The 27431-nt window shown below is 36.4% G+C and overlaps 1 protein-coding gene across 1 annotated transcript; it reads right to left on the bottom strand.

Annotated features, from left to right (window-relative positions):
- Nucleotides 1-1800: 1800 nt before the first annotated feature.
- LOC136244240 (hemicentin-1-like) lies at nucleotides 1801-26707 on the bottom strand. The gene is made up of 18 exons (XM_066035795.1): nucleotides 26571-26707; nucleotides 24255-24581; nucleotides 23415-23777; nucleotides 21136-21306; nucleotides 18788-19108; nucleotides 17929-18261; nucleotides 16981-17319; nucleotides 16154-16495; nucleotides 13848-14177; nucleotides 12049-12387; nucleotides 11395-11733; nucleotides 9256-9594; nucleotides 7677-8018; nucleotides 6037-6153; nucleotides 4029-4083; nucleotides 2112-2180; nucleotides 2013-2051; nucleotides 1801-1953 (listed from the first exon to the last, which is right to left on the bottom strand). Exons 1-17 carry the CDS (start codon nucleotides 26638-26640, stop codon nucleotides 2027-2029), a joined length of 4221 nt encoding a protein of 1406 aa, XP_065891867.1. The 5' UTR covers nucleotides 26641-26707; the 3' UTR covers nucleotides 1801-1953; nucleotides 2013-2026.
- Between the last annotated feature and the right edge of the window lie 724 nt (nucleotides 26708-27431).

The following is a 27431-nucleotide window of genomic DNA, read 5'->3' as shown; positions in this document are numbered from 1 at the left end:
CTCGGACGACGGAGCAATCCCAAGTTAAACACGAGTTGTTATTTTGTGCCAGGGTTCTATTGGGGAATATACGGAGAATTTTTTTATTAAAAAATCTCGGATACTGGAATGCCTAGTAGTATAGGCCGTTAGCATTGGACATGATGAGGACGTTAAACTGACAGGTTATGTTGTAAGAAATCTCGTACAGAATTTTCCTTGGTTATAATCATGTTAATGTGTTCTGTTAAGTGTAGCTAGGTGCTTATCAATGATCACTCCTAAATATTATGCATAATTTAGTAAGGAATTATAGTAGCTAGTAAGCAGAGAATATAATTATCTTGACATTTGCCAATCTATATAGACCACTTCCGATTATTGTATTTGAATCATTGGTTAGCTAAACACATTTTGTTCATTATATATAGTATCTGCACAAAAACAGCCAAGCTGTGAAAAAGTGTGGCCTTAAACAGCCTGGGTGAAAAATGTTTTGAAATCAAAGGTGGTGGCTGAGAAATGGCTGCAATGATGTAATGCTAAAAAATCATTTAATATCACTTTAATAGATGGATAAATTATACTTTAAAAATAATCATGATTATATTGGAAAGATGGCACAATGCATGCTGATTGCATCCAATGAAAAAAAATTGATTAATAGGGAAACTAATGAAAAAAACTATAGTTAAGTCAAGTTATCTCTAATGAGTTAACATTTGACAGTACCTTGGTGTAGGATTGGGGCAGGGGCTGACACTGCCTATAAACTGACTGCATTGGTTTACAGTAATGAAATATAAGTTTAATATGCACTAACTATAGGCAGAAACTATATAGACTGGAATAAGGCTTAGTCATCTACTCTAATAGAACATCCAAGATGATTTCAATGCAACTATTCTGAAAACTGAACTCTTCTTGTCTTGTGTATCTCAACATTGTGCTAAATATCCTACCTATTATATTGATTGCTTACAGCTGAAGTTCTGTACTAAATCATAACAAATCAATCTTCTCTAATGCTAGCTTTTGAAGGACCATTTTAAAGAATAACTTCTTTTAGTTAAACATAGCATTTACGTCCAGTTATAGGTACACACATGGCTTGATGTTTGGTTGAAATGATTTCTAAAATTAATATTCTATAGTGAAATAGCTATTAAACATCTTCAAAATTAACCAGGCTGGGTCCAGACCCCCTACTACCTGAGCTTATTTGATCAAACTACAAACATATTATCCTTTAAATAGTTAACAAATATGACTACTATTGCATTTTGAGAGTACCCAGTTTCATTTATTGGAATATTATTGGAATGTAAAAGATCATCACCAGTGTTGATATTAAAGGTCATGCTGAGTAGTACTGAAATAATGGAATTAGTCTGAATGCATGCTTTAATAAAGTATTATGGGTTTAGCTACCTACAAAATCAAAATTCTGTTTTCTGAGGCCTGTGAACAGCATGCCCTATTTCCTATCTGCAACTGTATAACACTGCTCCCTTCACACTATATACTAACGATTCATAGTGAATTACATACCGTATATATAGCCTAAATATTTTGAGGGGAAAATATTTCAAGGTTGAGCAATGTTGCTAAAAACAAAATGTTCATGGATTTGCAAACACTCCCAAAATGTATTAGACTATAATGGAAGCCTAAATATTTCAAGATTAAAATTTTCGCTGATAACCCCCAAAACCGCAAAATCTGCGAAAATTTCTCCCTTGAAATATTCAGGCTATACGGTACTTTCATGACAAAGAGCTACAACTAAGGGGTAATTTTCCCATGCTAAAATGTAGTATGTGACAGTATCATTAAGAGTATTTATTAGCTATACATTATCAAACACATTTAATCTATAATTATTCAGATATACCACACACACAACATAATATTCTACACTCATGAAAAAAAGACATATCCCATTAATTTGTACTTTTGTCGTCTCGAACATTTCTACAGAAATATTTGAAATATGAGGTGGATAGTATATGATGGGTTAAATAATTACTTACGGGCTTCTGGGTGATCATGTAAGTGTGGCATAGAGAGGCCTATTGGGAGAAAGAACCAGAAGGTATATAACTACATAATGTGTAAATAATTAAGCTAACTCTCCATCATCTGATAGTCGTTCTTCATCATCTGATTGTTGTCTTCTAACTTGCACCTTTTTCTTTTCACTATAATTGAACACAATTGCTAACTGTAATAACTATACCCATATACATGAGGCCAAGGCAATGTTGAGGATAAATGCTAATAACAATGATAACCATATGATTAGTGTACCATACAGAATTAAGTGGCTTGTACCACAGTACTTTAACTTCAGAAGCCATCAATTGGCAAGGAGTTGTTTACTTGGAATTCTTTGTGCTGTTTGTTAAACACATTTTGAATGCATGCCTTCCTTACATAGCACAGTATAACTGCAGTCATAGCACTGATTTTTAGACTGTGTTTCATTTGAGCAATAACCTCTTTATGGCCTGTATTACTGTAGTCTTTAATCTTTCACAGGAATAACTGAGTTTGCCTTATGCTATCAGTCACATCTGATATACTGTGTGATTTTGATCAGATATAAAAAAAAACCATGGTGGCACATTATAGTCATACCATGGTAGATATCAAAGGCTATATGTTGGAAATAAGCAGCTGCAGTGGTGCATATTATCAATGAATCCATAACAGTTCAATGATTGACACCAATATTCCTAGTTTGGTATCAGATCCTACTGTGCATTAATAATATTGTTGAAGCCAGAATGTCATATTACCTTGCACAGCACAACAATAATTATTTGTAGCTATTACACTATGATTGTAGCTGCTACACTATGACACCAGTGTGTCATGCATAAGCTCACCTTCAGAGAATTTCCTCACAGTGCAATACTAGGTGGCTAAGCAGACTATTCTTGGCTTTATTTTGACTTTAGGTATATGAAAATGTTCTGCTACAAGAGTAGTCCTCTTATAAGCAGCCCACACAGCACCATGGTCATTTTCAAATATTCAATGGAATATTGAACATATGCTAAACATTTAATGTGTATGTCCATAGGTTCACACATATTGTTGTAGAGTATAGTATACAGGCACTGATTTTTTTTGTATATGTATGTATAAAGAAGTGGGCATGCACGACCTGTGTGTGTGCATAACTATTGCACTGTACACGTACATACTGTACACGTACATACTGTACATGATGGCAGATCACACAGCTCACTACACTAGCTACCGTTATGCTGTACGTGTGTTTCTGCTATGTGTTATTCTTAACAGACCACATCATTGATATTGCTTGTCCACCACCATGACCAGACTACCACAGCCACCAGGCCATAACTTAATGCTAACCCACTTAAAGGGACATGAATGCTACCAGAATTCAGCACACTGCAAAAGCTGTAAAATGCTATCCTCCCACACTTGGAGTACCAACATGCTGCCTGCTATATTGACACATGTTGGCTACAACAAAACCAAAGGAGTTGCACCTATATTCTGGCTCACTGTTGTTATTGCAGGCTTGTGCCCCTTTCTGTGCCATTCACAAACAGAGCAATACTAGCTCTGACTGCGATGCAGCACCTCCATTCCCGATAGAGGGAAAGTGATAGTGTGGGGTCTCACCTAGGATGGCAGTTGCATATCAGGGTAGACATAAATTGCGCCCATACCCATGCTTGAGTATGAAGAACTTGGTGGAGTGGAAATAATTTCTGACACCAAATTCTTCCTTATACCCAAGTATCTGTTGTTTCAAATTAAAGTCCATTTTTCACATTTGCCTCAAGTAGAGTTGGAGATTTATCCCAAAAGGAAATTGAAACCCTGTACACATACCAAACCACCCTCACAATCATCAGCTTGTGGGAGGTGAAGAGTACTCAGGGAAATGGAAACCAATAGTCAGAAGGGAGAATAACAAGTGAGTGACTAACATTAGCCCACACATTGCAATGGTGCACAAGGTATTGTAAACAAATTGATAATAGATTAAAATTACTTATACATACCCTTGCTCTTCAATTTCGACATATCCGTGGTGTCTCGAGCTTGAGCTCCTTCTCCCTATTAAAATATGACAGATTAGGAATTCATATATTTTTACCACCATATTGTATGTGTAAAGCATTAGTATATAAACAGTAGTTTACAAAAGTGGTGGAAATGAGTGTGTATGTATGTGTGTGTTGAGGGAAGGGGTAGCAGGGCATGGCCCTTATTTGTCAATGCTTGCAGCAAAAATCAAGATACTCTAATAGAGCAGTCAACTACCATAATAAAATGGTATAGAGTAGTTACATTGTATGCGTTTTAATAACTGCAAATAGTATAATTGTTTAATCTATTTGCAGCAACCCTTTAAAATGCTGCTCCAGTGTTAATTGTAAAAACTTTTCCTGAGAGCATGAAAGTAGTTCATGATCTTTTGTGGTAGTTTACTGACACGGTTATAGCTCTGCATTAAAGTAAATCATAGTTGAAGCTTAGCAAATCTTAAAACCAATAAAATAATTGCTGTTTTTTTCTAAAAAAAACACTGGTGCTCATCACTACTGGATTGACAAAGAGCTGTGCAAATGATGGCTTTGGCTTTACATCAACACCTAATCAAGTTTTTAATTGCTACATGCAGTTTTGGAGCTAATATATAGAGCCTTGTTTTATTTATATTGTACTGGACAGCCAGTAATTACTGATGCGTCCAGGGGACCAGCCCCAAGAAAAATCAAATACAACACACATACATTATGATTAGCTAACTGCTTACTTGTAATTACATTAACTACAAATAAATCAACTGACTTTAACTCAATTAAATGGTGGGGTAAGTGATTCCAATCTTCAATTGTTCTAGAGAAATAACTAAATTAGTGTTTACTAATAGTGTTGGGAAATGAAACTTCTGGAAATGTTGAACTGCCAGTCATGTATATTGTGCTTTGCTCCTTTGTATGTAAAACAAAAAAATCCAGTAAGGAGAACTAAACTTTGTTTTATTTAAATAGCCTCTAACTTATCACTCTCTTTTGCTGAAAAGCTGTTATATAATCTTTGTATGATCATATAGTAGCATATACACATGTACATTCTTTTCAACAGACTATTGTCTATATATAGTATACAATATTTATGAACCTTTGTGTGTGTGACATCAAACTAAAACTATACTTTTCCATAAAGTACAGTAATAAAGTACAGCTGAGGTATGTACTGCCCACCGTGTACTTTATTGCCCACCAACTTTATGAAATTTTAAAGCTTAATTATGACAGTAATTAAAATGCAGTTTGTGGTCAACAGACTTACCCACCCATCCTTACCCACCAAGACTGACAGACAGTTTTGAATGACTGAGGTCAATCGCAGTTTCAAATGCCACATTGTAGGTGAGTGATACCACACACAATCATTTGCAAAAGAACTGATCAGTCAAGGAAACGAAATGACACAAGATTATGTGTGCATATGGTAAATATAGCTACTGTTAAAAAAGAGTGAAGTTATACTCTGTGCTTAATTTTGCTTACCCACAATTAAAGCTTTCTGCATGCTTAATTGTGTTTTTACATGTATGTTGGGTCTGGGTAAAGCCATGTCGTCATTCTTACATCATTATCCATGATCAAAATTTACAGAGACCAATATAAAATACACTGGCAAAACATGCTTGCAGTTTCCCACACTGGAACATAATTAGTTACACCACAGGTACTCATTACACTTGCCCTCAGGCCTGCAGCTCACAGGTTTGTGTGTATAAACACTTGTGCTTATCATCTTCCATATATGCATCATCCAGCCTTTAAAAGTTTCAAATTCAGAGTAATGTTGTGGCTATGAAATTAGTCAGTATCAAAACAGACAATGTGGATATAAAAATAACTGGTATATTACTCAGCACCATTTATTGCTTTCATACAAGTGGTATGGAATTGAGTTGATACTTAGTGCAGGCAAATGTGCAATTGGAATGATGCTTTAATATTGTTGTACATATACAAATACAACCACACTTACGGATAGCTATTAGTACACATGTACATAGCAGTACTAGTGACATAGCAACAGTAGTGGGAATACCAACTGTCAAAAAATAGTCAGATATCCAAATCCCATTCTTAGTACTCTTACTGCCTGTAGTATAAAACAATCAAGATGTTGATAAGCATCAATCAATTGGTTATATATATATGCACTAAATAATGCATGTGCATGAGTTGTGTGTGTGTGTGTGTGTATGTGTGTGTGTGTGTGTGTGTGTGTGTGTGTGTGTGTGTGTGTGTGTGTGTGTGTGTGTGTGTGTGTGTGTGTGTGAGTGAGTGAGTGTGTGTGTGTGTGTGTGCGTGTGTGTGCGTGTGAGTGAGTGAGTGAGTGAATGAGTGAGTGAGTATGTGAGTGAGTGAGTGAGTGAGTGTGAGTGAGTGAGTGAGTGAGTGAGTGGTGCACACAGTGCTGGTTCCCTGGGCATCAGTTCACCAGTGGCACTTAGTCAGCAGAAAATTCAGTTTGGCATTCCATAATAACTTGTTAAAAGCATCTCAGGTCACTCTGACTGTATATTTGGGTTTGATTACATGTAACCAATGCTGCCAAGTAATTGCTGCCAAGTAATCAAGAAGAAGTGAGACTGGTGGTTTTAAAAAATAAGAATTGATTGAGGTATAGTAGTAATCTCAAGGATTTGCTCTTTCCTGCTTATTTAAATTAGTCCACTTACTACAGAACTGACAGACAATTCTAGCTAGCACAAAGTTCATTATAGTGCTACCCACAAATCAACACCTATATGTAATGGTGTAGAATAAATGGTAAGTCCACAATACATGTACTGTAGATGCAGCAGTAGGCAAAAAGCCTACTTGGGCCTAAGCAATGCTGAATTGTGAAGAATTTTATCCTTGTAGCAAGTTTACCAAATTTGAGCTAGAAAGTAACAGTCAGTTAGTCAGTAGAAAATTAAATTAAATGGAATGCTTGTAAGAAACAGTTTTATACTCACAATACTGATTATGGTTAAAACATACGGTTTATGTCCATAGTGATAGAATAGCACCTAAGGCAATATAGAACAGTGAGTGGGCAACAAGACACTAAACGGCCAGAAAGAGGTAGTCTTCACTCTATTAAAAGGAACGAAAAAGGAAATAGAAATCAATTTAAAAGCTACAAAACAAGGAGCATCACAGGAGAGATGGTAATTGTAAACCAAATACGTATTGCTACGTATCACAAGTCCAATAAGTTTATCAAATACATTAAGAAAAAGTATGTAAATAACACATAGTATATAAAAGGAAATCTTTTATTAACAAATAGAAAATCCATGTATGGCTAATTTAATTACTACTTTGTGCTAACAGCTTAGTCATGCATATTACAATTGCACGACTGTTTGATATGGGAATTTAACTCATTAACTGCCAGTATAGAGATATTAAACATGCTTCAAATGATACGTATGTGTTTAATTCTGTAATCAGTCATAAACATGACTAGTTAATACAAAATTAGCCCAGTGAATTAGTGATTAATGTCTGCTATTAAACTTCCAGCTGCAAATCAACTAGCTAGTTGTGTCAGAGTTCTATTGCTGAGACTCCTAATTGCTTTTAAAACTACATGCGGTGTATACATTTTGTATGCAACCAAACAATTACCATTAACTATAAGTTTAGCAGATGATGAGATTCGTCCCATTTCATTAGTAGCCTCACAAGTGTACTTTCCATTATCACGTTCAGTTGTGTTGAATATCTGTAGTGTACTGGATGACACACACTGACTAGGAGGATCAGTGATGGTACAATTTCCCATCGTGGAATTAGTTATTATAACTGGAACACCTCCATCACTTCTACTGTTATTGTGTATTGGTTTGGTATCATATCTAAACCAGCTAATAACAGCTCGTGGTTTACCAGTAGCAGTACATGTAAACTTGACATCTTCACCTGATATAACATCTCTGTCTACTGGTGGTTGAGTTATTACAGGTTTAACTGCAACAAAAATAATATTGATAAAACACAATCACTCAATTTACATAGTATGTATATACAATGCAGGATGCCTCTATTAATAGTGCCCTGATTATCAATGTATCCCAAACATTCACACCAGAGTTTAGGAGTACTGTGGAACTTTACCAGGTATAAAGATTACACAGATGTAAGTACCTAGAGTAACAGGTTTCACTGTTTACTCCATATCAAAACAACTAAGCTGTAAAATGAGAGTAGCTTGCAAAAAATATCTGGTGTTGAAAATTGTGACATCAAAAGTGGCAGCTGAAAAATGGCTGCAATGATGTTGTCAGTAGTCAGTAATGAATTCTATTTTAGTAATCAAGCTGCATATGTGAACAAATTAACTTTGTGAAAATTGTTGGTGTTTGCTCACACCACTGAATTTGACCTTTCATCAGAAATGGATAGTCACACCAAAACACTACACATTTGCACCTCAGCCATGTCAGTAGTTTACTCAGGTTGCTTTTCATGGTGGATTTCCAGAAATATGTGACAACCACTGGAAACATTCTAGTGCCTTGGAATGCCACTGGCCAGCTGGAACACAAGCTTGACACCCTTGGACAATTTCTCAGATGTGTTTTAAACTGATTTCTTTCACTTTGAGTGGTTCAGGTGGTCATAATTTCCCTATAATACAGCTGGAAACTTATTGTTACCTTCTCAACTGTTTATAGTTGATACCCCAGCCACCACCCATGGTCATGTCCTTGTGTTACAGATACAGTCATGAAAAAGTGTTAAACATCATGATTGTACCAGTAGTTAGTATTCATGGTGAAACTTTCTAACAGTAGCTTTTGGTCTTTCCAAGCTATATTATGTCATACTGAAATGTTCAAAATTGCATATCTCCCAACTATGAATGTGTAAATATTGATGGGTTTTAAAATTTTGGCTACGTACATAAGAGGAATTAAATGTGCATTTAGCTACATAGCTGCAGGTGTAGGTGACTTCCCTTCTTGCTTCATTACTTTTTATTTCTATGATCCGTACTTAAAGTAAGCTTCTTAAGTTTTCCTGATGCTTGTCAAATAGTTTTATTTCTTATAAATATCTTTATTGCATGCATGAGTGAGAACCATAATCCATTGCTTTCCATAAGTTGTATAGCATTAATGAACAGATAAGATTTACCATAATTTTCCTATGTAAGATGTATATATACAAAATATTATTGACATGTTTAACATTAGTGAATTACCATTAACTACCAATGACACTATTTCTTCATCTTTTCCAGCCACATTGGTAGCAACACACATGTAATCTCCACTATCAACTGTTCTGCTATCCGATATCTGTAGTGTACTGGATGATACACACTGACTAATAGGACTATCAATGGTGCAATCTTCCATGGTATTGTTAGTTATTATAATTGGAACACCTCCATCACTTAAAGTATAATTACTTATCAACTCCTTATTATGTCTGAACCACTTAATTTTAGCTAGCGGTTTTGCAGTTACATTACAATTCATCCTGGCATTATCCAGCAGTAGTATTTTCCACTTGGCCATAGTATGAATAGTAGGAACCACTAAATTAATATGAACAGAATATAATTAATGGGTGAAAGCATCTATCATATTAAATACGTAGTATGGATTGTCAGCTTTACTATTACATAAATATTGTATACATACTGAACAATTTTTTCAACATTGTATAAAGAAAAGGACAGCATTAACTAGAATGCTCAGTGAGTACATATTAATCAAAGCCCACACAGATGCAACAGTCAACAGGTTCATTGGGTGTAAAGAGTAACGAGACAGCTCAGGTGATAGCACGATTATGTCTAGAACAGTGGAAAGAAATTACAAATGCTTATACTGTGATGTCTGAATGACAACTAGCTATTACCAGACCCATGACATGATGACAAGCTAGGAGGCAACAATCATTGCACCAGTGCTGGAAAAGAATCACCTTGGACTACCAGATCTTACTACTTCTAAGTGGAAGAATTAATGCGACTACCATTCTAAGCATCAGTAGGTGGCCAATAACTGCAAGCTCCATAGTGACTCGCCTTTCAAAGATAAAGAACTTGAGAACACTTCACCAACATCCTAAAAGTTGTAAAATAGTCCTTAATAATTTCCCGAGGAAAGGTGATGGCTTGAAGGAGGCCAGCCAAGGTAACTTCCACCTTTTGAATAGCTTTACCTTTGTCATATATATTTAATGTTATAATTAATGGTGATCGTATGTATACACTATAGCAAAGGTGTTGAAAGTAAAGTAATGATATTGCACATTTAGTAGTGTTGTGGGGGTGCAAAATGCAGTTAGATCATGGCATGCTGTAAAGCCATATGTGTCTACTAGTCTAAGCTACTGTCTAGCCAAGAGTTAATGTCTATGCTGTAAATTGCACAGCATCTTAAGGTAAACCTCAACTGTTACATATTAACATCTCAAACAAGTCCCATCTAATGTACATTAATTTTCAACATTTACATCACTACCACTCATCTACCTGGCATAATCAGTATTACTGCTGAACACCTCTCTCATGGCAACATGCATCAAGTTTTCCAGGTTATTCCCACTTTGTCATACCAACCTGCAATAATTCCCTTAATACATTCTAACTAATCTGTGTTCACAGGCTCGACTGGATTTCCCTTCACTTCCTTATTTCTACAGCATTATTTTATCATTGATTTACTAGCATTACTTCTTCACTGGATAATATACTCTGCAAATAACGTCCATTGCTGATGTATGACCATAGTAATACATTATGGTCATGATTACTATATTGTCCACCAGATATAAAACTGCAGCTACATAAACACTTCCATAAGGCAAATGTTGAATCTTAATCTTTTCACATGGACTCTTTACACACACACACACACACACACACACACACACACACACACACACACACACACACACACACACACACACACACACACATGCACACACACACACACACACACACACACACACACACACACACACACACACACACACACACACACACACACACACACACACACGCACGCACGCACACACAAACACACTATAATCAACCTACTATATAACAAGCATGATAGTCTGTAATTAACGCCTCTATTTTAGCAACTGTCACATTGTTTGAGAGTCATGTGCTGGGATAGAAGCCATTTAAACCACACCTACACTCATAGGATATCTTTGTTATCAACACCCTGGTCTCGGCTTTGCCTCAGTCTCGGGTTGATAACAATAATATCCGACTAGTGTTGGGGTTTACCTATAACATATTATTAATGCTCAAAACAGTATTAGATGAAAGGCTACTTACTGCAACAATGTACATGAAACACATAACACACATACTTACCATTGACTATAAGAGTTCCTATATTTGTGTCATTTCCAACCACATTTGCAGCAACGCAAGTGTATTGTCCACCATCAATTGCTGTGGCATTGGATATCTGTAGTGAACTGGATGTCACACACTGACTAGGAGGATCAGTGATGGTACAATTTCCCAATATGCTGTTAGTTATTATAACTGGAACACTTCCATTACCCAAACTATTGTTATGTATTAGCATATTATGTCTGAACCAGCTAATGACAGCCCGTGGTTTACCAGTAGCAGTACAAGTAAATCTGGAGTCCTCACTTGACTTGACAGTTTTGTTTCCTGGTGGCTGCACAATAGTAGGAACCACTATATTGATAAATTGAATAAATTCAGTCATGTATAGTGAGTCTGTTAGTCTCTATTGTCCTGTTGGTGGTTGTATGTGTCCTGAGTGTAGTTTAGTTAGGTCAGATGCTCTGGGCTGCATAATTCCCAACTTTTAATCTCACATGCAGCAAATTAATCAATTAATGTGTTCCTATTATGGATTCTTCTAAAGCTTTGAATGTATGATACTTACAGATGGTGCAATTTTTCAAACCTATTCATGCTGCACTGTACCTTATGATGTTATCTGTTACAAGCTAACTTACATAACATGCAGTCATACAGATAACTTACCATTTACTACTAAGTTTGTTTCATTTGTAGCATTTCCAGCTTTATTAGTGGCAATACAACTATAAACTCCACTGTCAGGCGTTGTTGTATTGAGTATGTGAAGGATACTGGATGAGACACACTGACTAGGAGGATCGGTAATCGTGCAATTTCCATTTTTAATATCATTAATAATAATAGGACTACTTCCATCACTAAAACTATTATTCATTAGTTCATTATTATTTCTGAACCAGCTAATGACAGCTCGTGGTTTACCAGTAGCAGTACAAGTAAAGTTGACATCTTCACCTGCTGTGATATTTCTGTCTACTGGTGGTTGAGTGATGACTGGAACAACTGAATGAGAAAATATTAGCAAATCAATCTATATATGCTTACAAAATACAAAATACAAATATCATTAAAAAGAACACATTTTTCGATAATATTTGCAGTACATGAAGAAATCATCCCAACATGACTAGCTTATATACGTATATACACATGTACTTAACACAGTAGCTGTAACAGAGGTATTGCATGGAGGCCATTTTGGCAAAGATAGTTATACCTCACACTGTCACACATAATAGACATAAACTGGGGAACAGTATTGCTGGGGGATAGTATTTGAGATAGTATATCAGACTAGTTTTATTTTGATGGTTCAGATAATTTTAGCAACTATTTACAATTTTGTTTTAAGCTGTAAAACTGTGACTGTTCTAATAGCTCTTTAAAGTATCTTATTCTTTCTTACAAGCAACTGCAAGTCTGCAATGACCAACACACCCCAAGCTCCTTCTGTTCTCCCTACCTATGAGCTCTGGTAGCAAGAGTTTATAATATTTATATGAACTCTTGTTGGTAAGTAATTCTCATCATATTTATTTTGTTCATCACTCCAACATTGGGACTAGCTATTTTATCCTTGTTTACGTGCATAAAGTACTGTAGACAGGGTCGAATCCAGTGTTTGGCAAGGGGCCGCACCAGGGTAATAGGTATATGGAGCTAATGCTATTTTATGTTTCAGGACTAAACATTTTGATGTAGAGTGGTTTATACACAAAAGAAAATACGTTAATCATACTGCTTTTATGTAGACCACACTGATCATGAGTTGTATAGGGATAAGTGACAGTCATGAGCAGCTCAGCAGCTAGTTATAGTTATAATTATTATAGACCTAATTATAAAGAATGGCATACAAAGGACCATCATTTGCAAAACTATTTTTAGCAGGCTAAGTGTGCCTATGCATGAGATAGTGATGCAAGTGCTAATTGTTTCATACTCAGTAACTGTGAGAGATTCTCAATAGTGTTATATATATGATGATGACTGTTCTATTAGAGTATTTGACTGATTACTCTATTAGAGTATCTCAATCTTGTATACTTTTTTCTTGTGTGTGTGTGAGTGTGTGGGGGGGTGGGGGGAAATGCCGTCATGCCCCCATGTCCCCCCTTGGATCTGCCACTGTGTAGAGTATGCATGTACTTAAACAATAGGCAGTGGTTACTGAATTGAAAGGGACTACTGGCACTGTAGGCAGTGTGCTAACCACTGTGCCACCGCTGCTAGCTACCCACTACCCCTACTTTTCTACCTTATTAATGTTACTCATGTAGCAGTCTCACTATACATAGTAAGAAGAACTAACCTAAAGGTGAAGAAGAAACCAAAGCCGAACCCAACCCTAACGCTAATGCTACTTTTCACGTCCCCTAAAGTTGAATGCTCGGGGCAATTACTAGACGTAAAAATAGGAACCTTTCTGTTCAGTAACCACTTCCTAAACAATATGTTTTTACCATTAACTGTTAAGTTAGCAGTGAATGTATCATTTCCTGCCACATTGGCTGCAACACAAATGTACTCTCCACTATCAATTGGCATTGAGTTGAACAACTGCAATGTGCTGGATGATGTACAATGACTGGGAAGATCTGTTATAGTACAATTTCCACTTGTACTGTTAGTTATTATAGCTCCATCACTTAAACTGTTGTTACTCAGAATAGTACCATTCCTAATCCACGTAATGACAGCTCGTGGTTTAGCTGCAGCATTGCAGGAGAAATTGACACTTTCACCTGACTGTATGGTTACATCTTCTGGTGACTCAGTGATAATAGGAATAACTGCATATGTAGAACAATAAATAAATAGTGATTAGACATGCATAATGACATGTAAAAGAAAGACACTGAAGGGCACGTGGCAGTAAATGGAAGCTCTAAGCTTACATTCACACCTTACTTTAAAGAAAGAGAAGATGTATAATGTGTAAAACCACTATTAGTTCTCAGGAGTGAAGTGATGCACTTTCGAGGGTGTACGATGGAACAGATCTAGATACACTCCTGCATGCACTGTAGCTGCTGTGGTTGGTAAAAGACATGTTTCAGGATGTAGCAACATTGAATGGTGAAGAAATCAAGCCTGTAACATTAATCATAGTCGAATTATAAGGCATCAGGTAAGTCAGTGTAGTAGCATTGCAGCTAAGAGTATTTAAAGGCTATGTATATACCATGTATGCAGGACACCTGCATCACAGCACTAGAAGTACGTACTATAGGTATTCATTGGAAAGTATTCAGGGGCGGATCCAGGAGCTAGCAAGGGGAGGGGCACAACAGGTTAAGTTGTAGCCAGATTCTCTCTGGTCCAGTGCTGCATTTTTGAAGTAGCAAATAATCACCTCTTAGTAGTGTCTCACTGTTGATTTTTGCCATTTTGGTCTTTTCAGATGGTTGTGAAGTCTTAAAAGCTATTTGAAAGGCTTTGAATGTCTTAAACAACAGCAACACGATAATTATTTTAAGAGGCGCGTAGTACGTACGGAGGGCTAGGTGAGAATTTCACAGTTAATTTGACTTTGGTTCGTTTGGTTTCAGGTGAATTTGTAATAAAATGTGCATATTTTCATGAGTTTCTTGGCCTGACAAAGTTTAGTAGCTATTTTAATCAGAAGTACATATGGGTCCTCCACAAGGTGAGGTGGGGGATTTGCCCCAAATGCCCCATCCTGGATCCGCCATTGGTATTATGAATGCTTGCACAGAAAAATATTGTGTGTATGGGTTGTATCAACCATGTGGCCAGCAGAATAAAAGTCAGTCCTCTCCCAAATCCTGCCCCTAGGAATAGGATACTACATTGAAAATAACCAATTGCATTGCTATAAGAATAATAAAAAAATGTTATAGTAACAATTTTATAAATAAACAACAGCAAAAAGTTACAGTATGGGATTATAGGAGTCTTGTATGGCACACTTGAGTCCAGTTTTTCCCCATAACAAGAGTAGCAGCTCTTCCATCCCACATTGAGTGTTATAGTGTAAGATTTCACTAAGGGCCTTAGAAATACCTGTGGCTTCAAAGTTAGCATTTTGCTTTAAAGCCTCATACAATTGGGAACCACAATTTGTGGCTGATTATATGTGTTGCATAGTCAGATGACAAATATCAAACCAGCCACTAACGAAATAGACAATCACAGGGAAGCCATATAGTACACTATCATGAATTTATGTCTTGCACTATTACTGAAAAAAGGGACACAAAGGAGGACAAAGGTAAGTCAATGATGCATGCACTGAATGTACTATGTTATATTCCAAAAGGCACCTGTCAGGCTGTATGATAGTGACATCTAGCAGTGAAAACATTAAGCCCGCAGTATTAGTTGTTGTTATTGATTAGTAGTGAAGCAAGTAAGTTAGTCAATCAGCAGAAATTTCTACTAAAAGTCTTAAGTTTATTGAAAGTTAAGTGTTTTGGATCACACTGAAGGACCTTTGAGCTTAGTTTGCCTTACCAATACTTTACAATACTGCCAAGGCACTGTGGATGTATTGAGAGGCTGGTTTCTTCTGATTTTTATTTTTTTCATGAAAAGGTTCAATTCTCCGTGATCCCTAATATACAGTACTCCTCAATCAAAGGAATTGCAGGAGGCTCTGAGCTGAAGAATGAAGATCTGATCAACACAACACTTATGATAGTGTAACTAAATTATTGACACAAAAGGGGGACAGTGATTGGCCAGCACTAAAAATGGCAATCAGTGTGTAACTTTAATAAATTGCATGTAATTTCATCGTCATTACCATTCACTATTAGACTAGCTTGCTTTGAGTCATTTCCAAATGCATTGGTAGCCAAACAAGTGTAATTCCCACTATCACCAACTCTTGTATCAAATATTGTTAGTGTACTGGATGACACACATTGGATAGGAGGATCATTAATGCCGCAATGTTCAGTGCTACTGTTTGTCACTATAACAACTGGAACACCTCCATCACTTAAACTGTTGTTACTCAAAATCTTGCCGTTTCTTAACCAGTCAATTAAAGGTTGTGGTTTATTAGCAGCTGTACAAGTGAAGCTAACATTACCACTTGATGTAATGTACTTGTTTATTGGAGATTTGATAATATCAGGTTGTTCTGTAGAAATGCAATGAGGGGGCAGATAACCAAGTACGTAATGCAGATTATTAGTTTTACATTAGATCACATATAAATCATATAAGCTAGACCTTACCAATTTGCACATCAGTATAAAGAAAACATTACAATTATTGATTAACATGATTAATAGATCATTGTTGTTTGACAATGAATACTTGTTAGTTTTGCGAATAGAAAATTATAATGTGATGTTAATTGGCATGATTTAATTACTTGGCATTATACTGAATACAGTTTTGTTAAACGGTTTGTCCATATGTAATTGAATCATGTTTCGTTTATGGCAACTTAAACTGTATCTGCACATAATTTAGAAATACTCAAAAAAACCAAGGACAGTTTTGTTGAACAGTTTGTCATGTTACATTCAGGATTATTGAGTCATGTTTGGTTAATGATGACTTGCGCTACATCTGCACATTATTATACCAACGCAATTAATACATTACACAAGCAATTACCATTGACAAATAAGAAAGCCGTGTAATTGTCAGCTCCAAATTCATTACTGGAAACACAAGTATACCCTCCACCATCACTTAATGCAACATTAAATATCAGCAGTGTACTGGTTGATGCACATTGACTAGGAGGATCTGCAATGGTGCAACTTCCAATTGTGCTGCTGGTTATTATCACTGGAACACCTCCATCACTTAAGCTGTTGTTACTTAGCAATCTATTATTTCTAAACCAGTAAATGGCACATCTTGGTTTAGCACCTGCAGTACAGGTAAAGTTGACATGTACATGTACTGTGACCAAGAGGTCTGCAGGTGCCTCAATAATAGCCGGTATAACTGTGGAAAAAATATATAGAACGTTAAACACATGGAAATACATCTAGAACATCTTAAATAGTAACAACAAATGCAGTGTGTTTGCAATTACAACATTGTATGGATTTTCTCTTTAAAATTATGATTATTTTTCTACTAATGATGAAATGATAAATAATTTGGCTAAGGGTAGAGGAAAAATTTACATATCATTACTTGTCACAGTGCAGAGAAATACTTCGTAGAACTAATTCACTCATCAATGTTATGATAAGCAGAAATGTAAGCTTGTTGATTAACGTATTAACTCTCATATGTTCACCACCATTCTTTATTTATTACTATGGCTATATAACTATGGATGAAAAACTTAAAGTTGCACTTATATCTCAAGGATGGCTGGACTAACTTACAAAGCTCACATTTGGTATGGGAAGTGTCCTATCCCAAAAGAAAATGATTTGTACAATTTCATCCAGGCACAATCAAGCTGAGAATGTGTGAAAATTGCATCCTTCATAGAATACACATGCAGCATCTCTCTACATAACACATTGTCATGTCTTTTGGTTTTATGTACACAGTCTATTGAAGTCTGGTTCATTGTATAAACACTTAAACCACTATTACCATTTACTATCAGTTTGGCAGTCTTTTCATTGCTCCCAACTTTGTTGGTAGCAATGCAAGTGTACTCTCCACTATCAACAGCTGCAGCATCAGTTATTTGGAGTGTACTGGATGACAAACACTGACTCAGGGGATCATCAATTGTACAGTTCCCCACTATACTGTTAATTATAATGCCAGGAATATCTTTATATATATTGTTAGTAATGGTGTTGGTGTTTCTAGACCAAGTAATGGTAGCTCGTGGTTTGCCAATAGCAATGCAAGTAAAGTTGACATCTCCACTTGATAAAATATTTGTGTCCAGTGGTGCTTTAGTAATTTTAGGAATGACTGTAACACAAGGAAAAACAATTGCAATAGCTTTCACAAAAACAATTTATGTGCACTATTGCAGCAAATTGTTTTGAACAAAGGAAGTTCCTACAGCCATTGGCTGCAGGCTGAGCTGTATGGCCACACTTCCTGCAATACAATCATGCATTTATCTATTTGTATACCAGTACCCATTTGCATAAACAAATTGTTCATGATTGTATTCTATGAATGAATTAGTCATGGATTGTAGTAAACTAAGTGATTTTCTCATAAACCTTTTATGTGTTAAACATAAAGAAGTGCGGCTTTTCTGGATAACAGGACTTTCCTACTGCTGCACTAGTTTTCTTAAAAGCAATCACTTAATTGCTATTGGTTTTGTATAATACCAGAAAAAATGAAGGGATTTGGCTTCAATGATGGACATAACCAATCCTATTGTATATCTGACAACAATAAAATGATATTACTTGTGTGTAGGTATGTATGCAGTTTGTATACAATTGCTACATGTAATATTGAATCAAAGTGTGTATCCTACCATCAACTGTTAAATTCACAGGTGCTGTTACACTTTCAATTTTGTTTGTAGCAACACAAGTATACTCTCCACCATCAGTTGCTGTTGTGTTGAATATCTGCAGAGTACTGGATGAGTTACATAAGCTAGGTAGATTTTTATCATCACACACACTTCCTACAGTTGAGTATGCCACATTAATCTGTTTCCTTGATAACTGCACTCCATGTCTTAGCCATTGAAAAGTTGCTATTGGTTTTCCAGTTGCATTACAGCAAAACTCAGCTGTACGGTTTGATATCACTTCTTGATTTGTAGATATTTTTATTATCTGGGGCATTGCTATGTAAAGTTCAAATAATAACATGCTTCATAAAGTACACTACTAAATGTGACCCGGTCTGCGAAAAGGGCTCTTATAGCCTTTCCAATTGCATATATATGGTAACCCATAACTTGACTGGTGAATATGGTACAAGCCTACAATTTGGTCACTCAACGACCCTAACCTGGCAGTAGCTGTGGGTGTAATTACATGGTGATAGCTTTAGTAGATTAGGAGTTATGATTAGCCAAACATGGATAATTGGAAAGGCTATAAGAGCCCTTTTCGCAGACCGGGTCACAAATACAGATGTGTATATGGAAGGAGTTACAAATATATGATCAGTGTTTATTTCAATTAAAGTAATGTTTGTGTTACCAGTCCCAATACTTACATACTGTACACTGAGTCAGTATAGAAAGTATTGGTACATTCCGTTACACAGTGAAAATCATTATGAAAAAATAGATAAACTTTAGGGGCAGAGAAATAGGGGTGGGAGGGTGCAGAGGTGGCAACTCCTGCTTTGAAGAGTGGAAAAGCAATGCATGCTTAAACTTTAGTCAAAGGTAAAAGAACTGAAACTAGCTGTAATTCTTTTATGATATTCATCTGCCATCTGATTTAGCAGCAGTGGCAGATTAGGAGTGGGTCAAAGGAGGTTCTTGATCTTCCCTCCAAAAAGTTTTAGTATATATGTCAATTGTACTCCATATGTTTTATGAAAATCACATCTATCTTTCTATTGTGACTTTTAGCTGCAAATAGCTGCCACCAGTCTCTACCATATAAATGCCATATTTCCAAGACTCTCAACAGCCAGCCTACATGCCAATTAAAACCCACAATTAAATATATTTGCATGTTGTATAAAAGTAGGTACACAGTTAGCTGTGCATTTATGAGTGGCATTGTATAATCAAACAAAATTCCTTTAACACAAACAGTAACTTTATTTTGATTTTTTCCAAATAGGTATAGCTGTGCACACCAAAATCTATTAAAATTAAATGTATAAACCTTCAGCATTTTCAAGGGAGCTGCATTGAGTACATTCTCCAATCTTCCCTGTCTAGCAAATACACCATTGTATTTGAGTGCACATAAGTGTGTACTGTGTAGAGCTGCTGTACAGGATATTATAAAATAGTTCAGCAGGAGGGTAGCTGGAAACCCTGGCCCATATTTTACATTATATAAACATCATAATAAAGGTACTTCAAAATTTTCCTGGGGGGAGTGTCCCAGACCCCCTCTAAGTTGGCGTGCTTCGCATGCATGCTAGTGTGCACAATAAGGTAGTGTGCTTTTGCACACTAAGGTGTGTCTTCCTTGTAGGGTCAGTTCACTTTTACCCTCCTTTCCAAAAGTCTGGATCTGCCCCTGTTTAGTAGGATTGTGCTGCATACAGGTCATGCAACAATGGAATGATTACCTGAATCAGTATTGGGAGCATATACTCTGTCTAACTAAAACACATGCTATGCAAAATTGTCTGCATTTTAAAATGTATCTATATTATTCCATATACATGATCAAGCATATTCAAAAAGCCTTTATTCATTGATGGCACATCTATATTAATCCATAAACAAACAGTAGACTGAGAATTTGAATGTTTGAATTTTTTTAAAATTACAATTAATTCAGACAATTAATACCTGAAAGTTGCAAGTTTTAAAAGAAAAGATTTGAAAGTTGAAAGCTGACAGTTACATTGTAAGTTTTAAATTTATGGTATCTAAGGAATACAGACATAATTTTATGAGACTTCTATGCACTTAGCTAGTTTTTGAAATGCATATACAGTAAAGTGAGTGTAAACAATAGCAAAGTAGCTACAAGTTTTATAACTCGACACCTAGCATTTAATTTGTCGCATCCTGTAGTGCTTCTAGCATAGACATTGAGTGCCTGATAACAGAATGCTTAAATTTAGAATGCTTACAATTTTCAGCCCTATTCTATTTTGGTTTACTAGTTTAAAAACTGATTTTAATAAATAAATAGCTAATTACTGATGATAGGTACTAAGAATACATACCACAGGATGTGCTTCCACAGGCAACAACTTCAGATGAATTTCCAACACAAGGTTCTCCATTGTTCTGAGGAGTTGGGTTATTACAAATTCTAGTTCTCACTTGTTTTCCACCAAAGCAAGTATGGCTGCATTGTGAATAGCTCCATTCTGACCATCCTCCTTGTACAGGAACTGCATTGCAAAATAATTAAAAGCAGAGAGACAAACAACTATCAGTTTGCTGTATTATGGTTGAAGCAATGTTTCACTGATTATATATGCTACACATACACACACAGCAAAAAAAGTGTAAGCTGTGCAAACGCAACTATTGCCACCCAGCGAACCAGCACTGGGATGACTGTACACTGCTCAGGTGCTTGAGCCTTGTGCAGGCAAATCCTCCTGGGGCAGAGCTAGTTACCCGCAGGAGGACTGTCCAGGTCTCAATGAGAGAGAGTGCAGAAATCAAAGTTCCACAATGACCTTAACACTGCTAATTGAGATAACATCAGTTGGGAATTTGCTTCCCTAGCAAACACCAAGCACCCATTGATGTTACAGATGGGTGGGCTGCTTCTCCAGATGACACCAGGTCACAGGTTACCAATATACATCTGAATAAAATTTCTTGCTCAAGGAAACAACAGCACCAAATTGGCATAAGTGGGCAATGAACATGGAACACACACGCACACACACACACACACACACACACACACACACGCACACACACACACACACACACACACACAAAGGCAAGTCCTTTGGCTGCTGCGCTAGATACGTTTCAGGTGCTAAGAGTCAGTGCAGAGATGGGGCAAGACTATACCTTGTCACAAGTGAAGGTTTTGACACCCAAAATCCCACCTGGACTTTCACCCATTGTGTATAATGGGTGAAAGTTACTGCTGGGTGGCAATGTTACAACTGGGTGGTATGTTTCTCCGGTCCAGTTGACATCAAGCCACCATGTCCTCATTTAAACAGCTGGGTAGAGTACCTGAACATAACCGAGCATCACACCTGGAACTGGGCTGGAATCTCTCAATTTCTGCTTTAGCTACTTGACTATGCTGCCTCACCAACACACACACACACACCACATCACACACACACACACACACACACACACACACACACACACACACACACACACACACACACACACAAACATACAAAGCCACAAAGCAAAGCAAAGTCTCCAGCACCCATGCAAAATGCAACTATTGCTACCTGGTAAGCCAGCACTGAGATGTCTGCACCATTTAGATACTTGAATCTTGTGCAGACAGATCTTCCTGGAGCAAGACTAGTAACCCACAGGAGGACTGTCGAGGTCTCATGGAGAGAGGTTGTGGAACTCAAAGTTCAAAGTACAACCCCAACATCATTAAGCCATACAAGAACACCTGAGAATTTACACCTGGTACGTTAGAGCTAGGTGGGCTGCTTCTCCAGGTAACACCAATGGGCCACCAGGTTCTTCTAACATTTCATACTCCCAGACCCCCATAAATTACATTTATGCCTACTATATATATATATCAAATTTCACTCATTTCAATGTCAAATTTCTCTTCAATGAGCTCCACCTGCCCTGCTTATCTAATTTACTAGTGTAAGTGCAAATAATTTTATGTACATGTATGATCACGGTATGTGAACGTGTGTCTGTGTTTGTGTGTGTGTGCGTACGTGCGCGCGCGCGGGTGTGTGTGTGTGTGGCCTGATAATTTAATGGTTCCATGTTTGATGCCCAGTTATGCCAATTCTGTGTTGTTTCCTTGAGCAACAAACTACTCACATTGCTCCAGTCTACCCAACTGTATATTAAGCTCTGAGACACCATTTTATACAATTTTTACTCTGCTGTTGCAAACAAATCAAGTACTTACTTTCAAGATAACTGTGAACGTTTTATTAGAATGGTTGACTGCTCTATTAGAGAATCTTTAGTTGCAAGCATTGTCCAATGAAAGTGGACATGCATGGCCCCATGCCTATGAGGGTACAATACCGCATACTGCATATGTAAATATATACCGGTAACCATAGTTTCAATATTCATTATCAGTTATTGTTACCAGTATCTCTGTTGAAACAAAGTTAGCATAAAATTCAGCTGTATCATTGTGTGCATCAGACTAGCAGTAATAATGCAACAAAAATATCCTGCATAATATGCTGGTCTTCTTATTATTTGTCTAGTTTGTTTTCTTGCAGCTATGCACATGCATAGTACTGCACATTACATTCTGATTACAAATAACTGCAATAGTATAGTATAATGCATTTACCTTTGCAATGGACTAGTACTACATCATAAGTAGCCGTATGCACTCTATCCAATGACCAGTCATGTGCATCACAATCAATCAGTGATGCTTCATTTCCATCACACTTAACACTAGTTTTCCACAGGTTAGTAGGAAATACATGAGCACGTGGGACATTGTCACATGTAGTACACTTAGGGTAGTTGCCTGTAGCAAACTCATATCCCAGTTGTCTGCAAACTATCTGCATGTGATTGGTATTCCAGCTGCTGTAGTAGTCTATGCTACCCCAATTACCAATTGTGAATATTTCAACACTGCCAACACGGTCATTCGAATACAGTTGACTTCTTTCAAAATATACTTGGACTGATCCTGATTTAGCTATACATAGTAGAATACATTGATATAAATAATTGGATAATTTCTGGAAATGTGCAACCTTTTGTTAGATCCATAACAATTATAATTGGATGGCTATTATTATTGTTCACCAGTAAGGTGATTTATTTATAAGAAACTGCTAAGTATGTTTTGAGAACTGTTATATCACTATCAATAGCTTCCACATTCATAAACACTATGGATTTACATTTGTTAGTTTGTGCTTAGTTGTGAAACTACTAATCCATCTTTCAATAGCAATAAGATTTTTGGTAGCATTAGTAGAAATTTCTAAACTAAATCCTGTGCAACAATTGTCAGTTTGGCTAAAACTTGCATGATTGGTACATCTTTACTACAGTTAACTGGTGATATTTCTATGTTTACATGTTACAGTGGTGCATTTGTAATCTCTGCTAACATGTATACTTTCTATTCTTGTTATAACTAAAAGTTTACAATTACAAAATTAATCACCTATGCAAATAATCCCCACATCATCATCATGATGGCTACAGCTAGTATTTCCCCATCCATCATATTTACAGTCCATTATTGATACCTCATTTCCATTACATTGAACATTTTCTAGCCAGATAACACCACCAGTTGGACCACTCCTAAATGACTGTACACGATATGCTCCTGTATATCCCAACTGACGACACACAACACTCGCTGCAGCAAAATTGAAATTCTTATTACAAACAGTTCCCCATTCTGGTCCTCCTTCTCCAGTGTGTCTGATCTCTAGCCTACCTCTATATGAACCATCACCATCCACCAAACGAATATCTGGTGAACCTACAAGTATACATACAGTATTCCAAAACACCATTAATACAGTAATCATCACAAATAACACATAATCATCCAATTCCAAACAACTGAGCTGGTACAGTCCTTTTAAAAGGGCTACATATTCTGTAAAAGATGTGTGATAACTATCAAAGGGCACTAGTTGGCAGTAATATGCCATTTCTTGGCCTCCACCCTATAATATTGCATCTTTTTCTGAATATGTAGCAGTTTTAAATGGATGGCTGTACTCTTTCAAGCATTGGCTGTATGGGTCATTAAGTTTTACAATTGTGTGCAAATCCCAAAGCTGATAATCGCATAGAAACAAAGCAGAACCAGACTACATCAACAGAGTTGGTTTTGCTTGGGATCAAGTTTTGTGTTGTATTCACTCAATCTTTAATTTGGTTAAAGGGTTTGTACCTTGCTAATTTATCTATGTAGGTTTCCAAGAAAATTCAGTTAGTTTACATAAGCAACTTATAGGCATGACAATAAATTCTCAAGTGCATCAGAGTAGGTGCGACCAGTGAGGCCAGAGCCTCACCACTTTTTGGCTGAAATTAAAAAAAAAACTTTCAAACTTGATGAAGCTAAATCTGAAGAAGCTATTTTGAGTGAAAGACAAGTTAGATGATAGCTGTTTCCATCAATTGTTGCCATGAAATAAATGTTAAGTATTGCAAGTTCACTACTTTCATGTCGACTTAGTCCGTATTAGGTGCCTCTAAAAATAATTATATTTGTGCTTAGCTTTGGCTTTTTTTCTCTTTGTAAATACTTTGGAAACATTTCTTACAGTTCATCTCTCAATTAATAACTCATGATCAAAAGGTAGGTGTAAGAGTCAAACAGCATTATGAAGGTGCTTTTGATTATTGTCCAGTTAAATTATTGAACACTTGTCAGGTAGCTAGCCAGCATCATATCTAGTAATACAGCTCAAAATTGCCTCCAAATAGCATCTCAAAAGTAATTCTCAAAAATTTTCCTGGGGGCATGCCCTTAGATCCTCCTACACTGAGCCTTACCACTTTCACTTTTACTCTGACACCCCCAAATTGTACTATCAATACAACTGCTGTGATTGTGCAGTGCAACAACCTATACTTGGTTTGCGTTGTAACTCCTTGGTCTTTAATCCAACTTCTGCTTTATACTTTATAGTTTTCAGAGATGTGCAAGAAACTTCAGCTGTTTTATGTAGTTGGCTAGCTTATGGCACTTGTATAGATGGTTCTTTAGTTACATTCAACTGGCTCTTATACATTCTATAGAAGCCAAAAGTTTTGACTGCTTACCCTTATATATATATATATATATATATATTTTTTGCATATTTATGACCACACCCAAAACCATTATGATAGCACGCACATTATTGTTAATCTTATGCATAACATGTGACTCACACATGTGATAAATGTATTGGGCTTGTCAGTTTACACATGTGGTTAACACCTCCACAAAGAATGCATTTTTGTGGTATGTATACATAAATTTAGTGGCAAAAACACGCGCGTAAGCACCATTTGTTTTCTTGTTCACATCATGTGCACACTGTACAAACTGTTACCTAACAATACTTGTACAGTGATTAGTGGAATATACTTTCTGTTTACACTTCAACAAACAATATGTACACTACATTGAATTATGCATTACCACTTGCTATGATACATATGAAACACTGTGGTTCATTGTGTACTATTAGCTGCATACAGCTAAAATCCCTGATCTGCTATCTACTTAGTGTTATGCTATTACATTATAATTTTCCTACACTATGCATCACAAACTTTGTACTTAAAAACAGAAATTTTATGAGTACAATGAAGTGCCAATGAAAGGAAACTATGTAATCTATAGACTAAGAAATCATATGAATACTAAGCAGAGAGTGGTATAATAAAATAATTGAGTGTGACTTGATGCCACACTTGGCCATTCTACTGAGCTACAACACATCATACACACAACAAATTAACAAACCTTGGCATTTGGGAAAGGAAACATAAAACACAACAATAATAGATAAGAATATACAGTTAGTAATTCCCATTGATGCTCAACTTTTAACAACACTCCACCCACAGTACAAAATGAAGCTTTTAGTGCGTAACAAAATCTAGATAACCAATATAAAAGTATATACAGATGGGCAATTTCATGGAAAACTTGATTCATCTAAAAACCACAATGTCTATATTTGTTTATTCTTGGTATCACCATGGTGGTTTATGATGATATGCATAACTGACCACATACATAATGGTGACAAGTATTAGTATATTGATGGTTATATGACTATGTATAGTGTGGTAAGGTCACTCTGTATATTCAGACTTACATGCAGGTGTCCTACAGACCTTCAGCACTTGTGCTGTAAAGCATTAATAAACAAACTAGTGTCCATTTGGTTCTACTTGGGGTACTTAGAGATAATGAGTTACTCTCTAGAATTCCTATGGATATAATTACATGAAAATAACAAGGAGAAAACATCCTGACCACCTGGTAGACTCCTGTAAGCGTTCGAGCGTAAATCGGATGGCTACAGGTTTGAGGTCCAGTCATGGATTTTTTCTCCTTTCTCTAACTTTTCAAACACACCTTATGTAGCTAAAGTATTTGAGCAGGCTGTAGGACCAGGTATCCTACAGACCTTCAGCACTTGTGCTGTAAAGCATTAATAAATAAATAAATACAATACAGATATGTTGTAAGCTCACAAGACATTACAATGTAGCTATGCTGATTGATTAATTGGTTGATTGATTGATTACTGTGCATGTAAATCAGCACATACAATGCATTGAAAACACTATTTATGAAGATCTATAAGAGCTATAT

This window comes from Dysidea avara, chromosome 14 (assembly GCF_963678975.1).
Source record: "Dysidea avara chromosome 14, odDysAvar1.4, whole genome shotgun sequence".
NCBI classification, from domain to species: Eukaryota; Metazoa; Porifera; class Demospongiae; order Dictyoceratida; family Dysideidae; genus Dysidea; species Dysidea avara.
The sequence above is the reverse complement of the archived record's forward strand: the minus strand, read 5'-3'. Positions and strand labels throughout refer to the sequence as shown.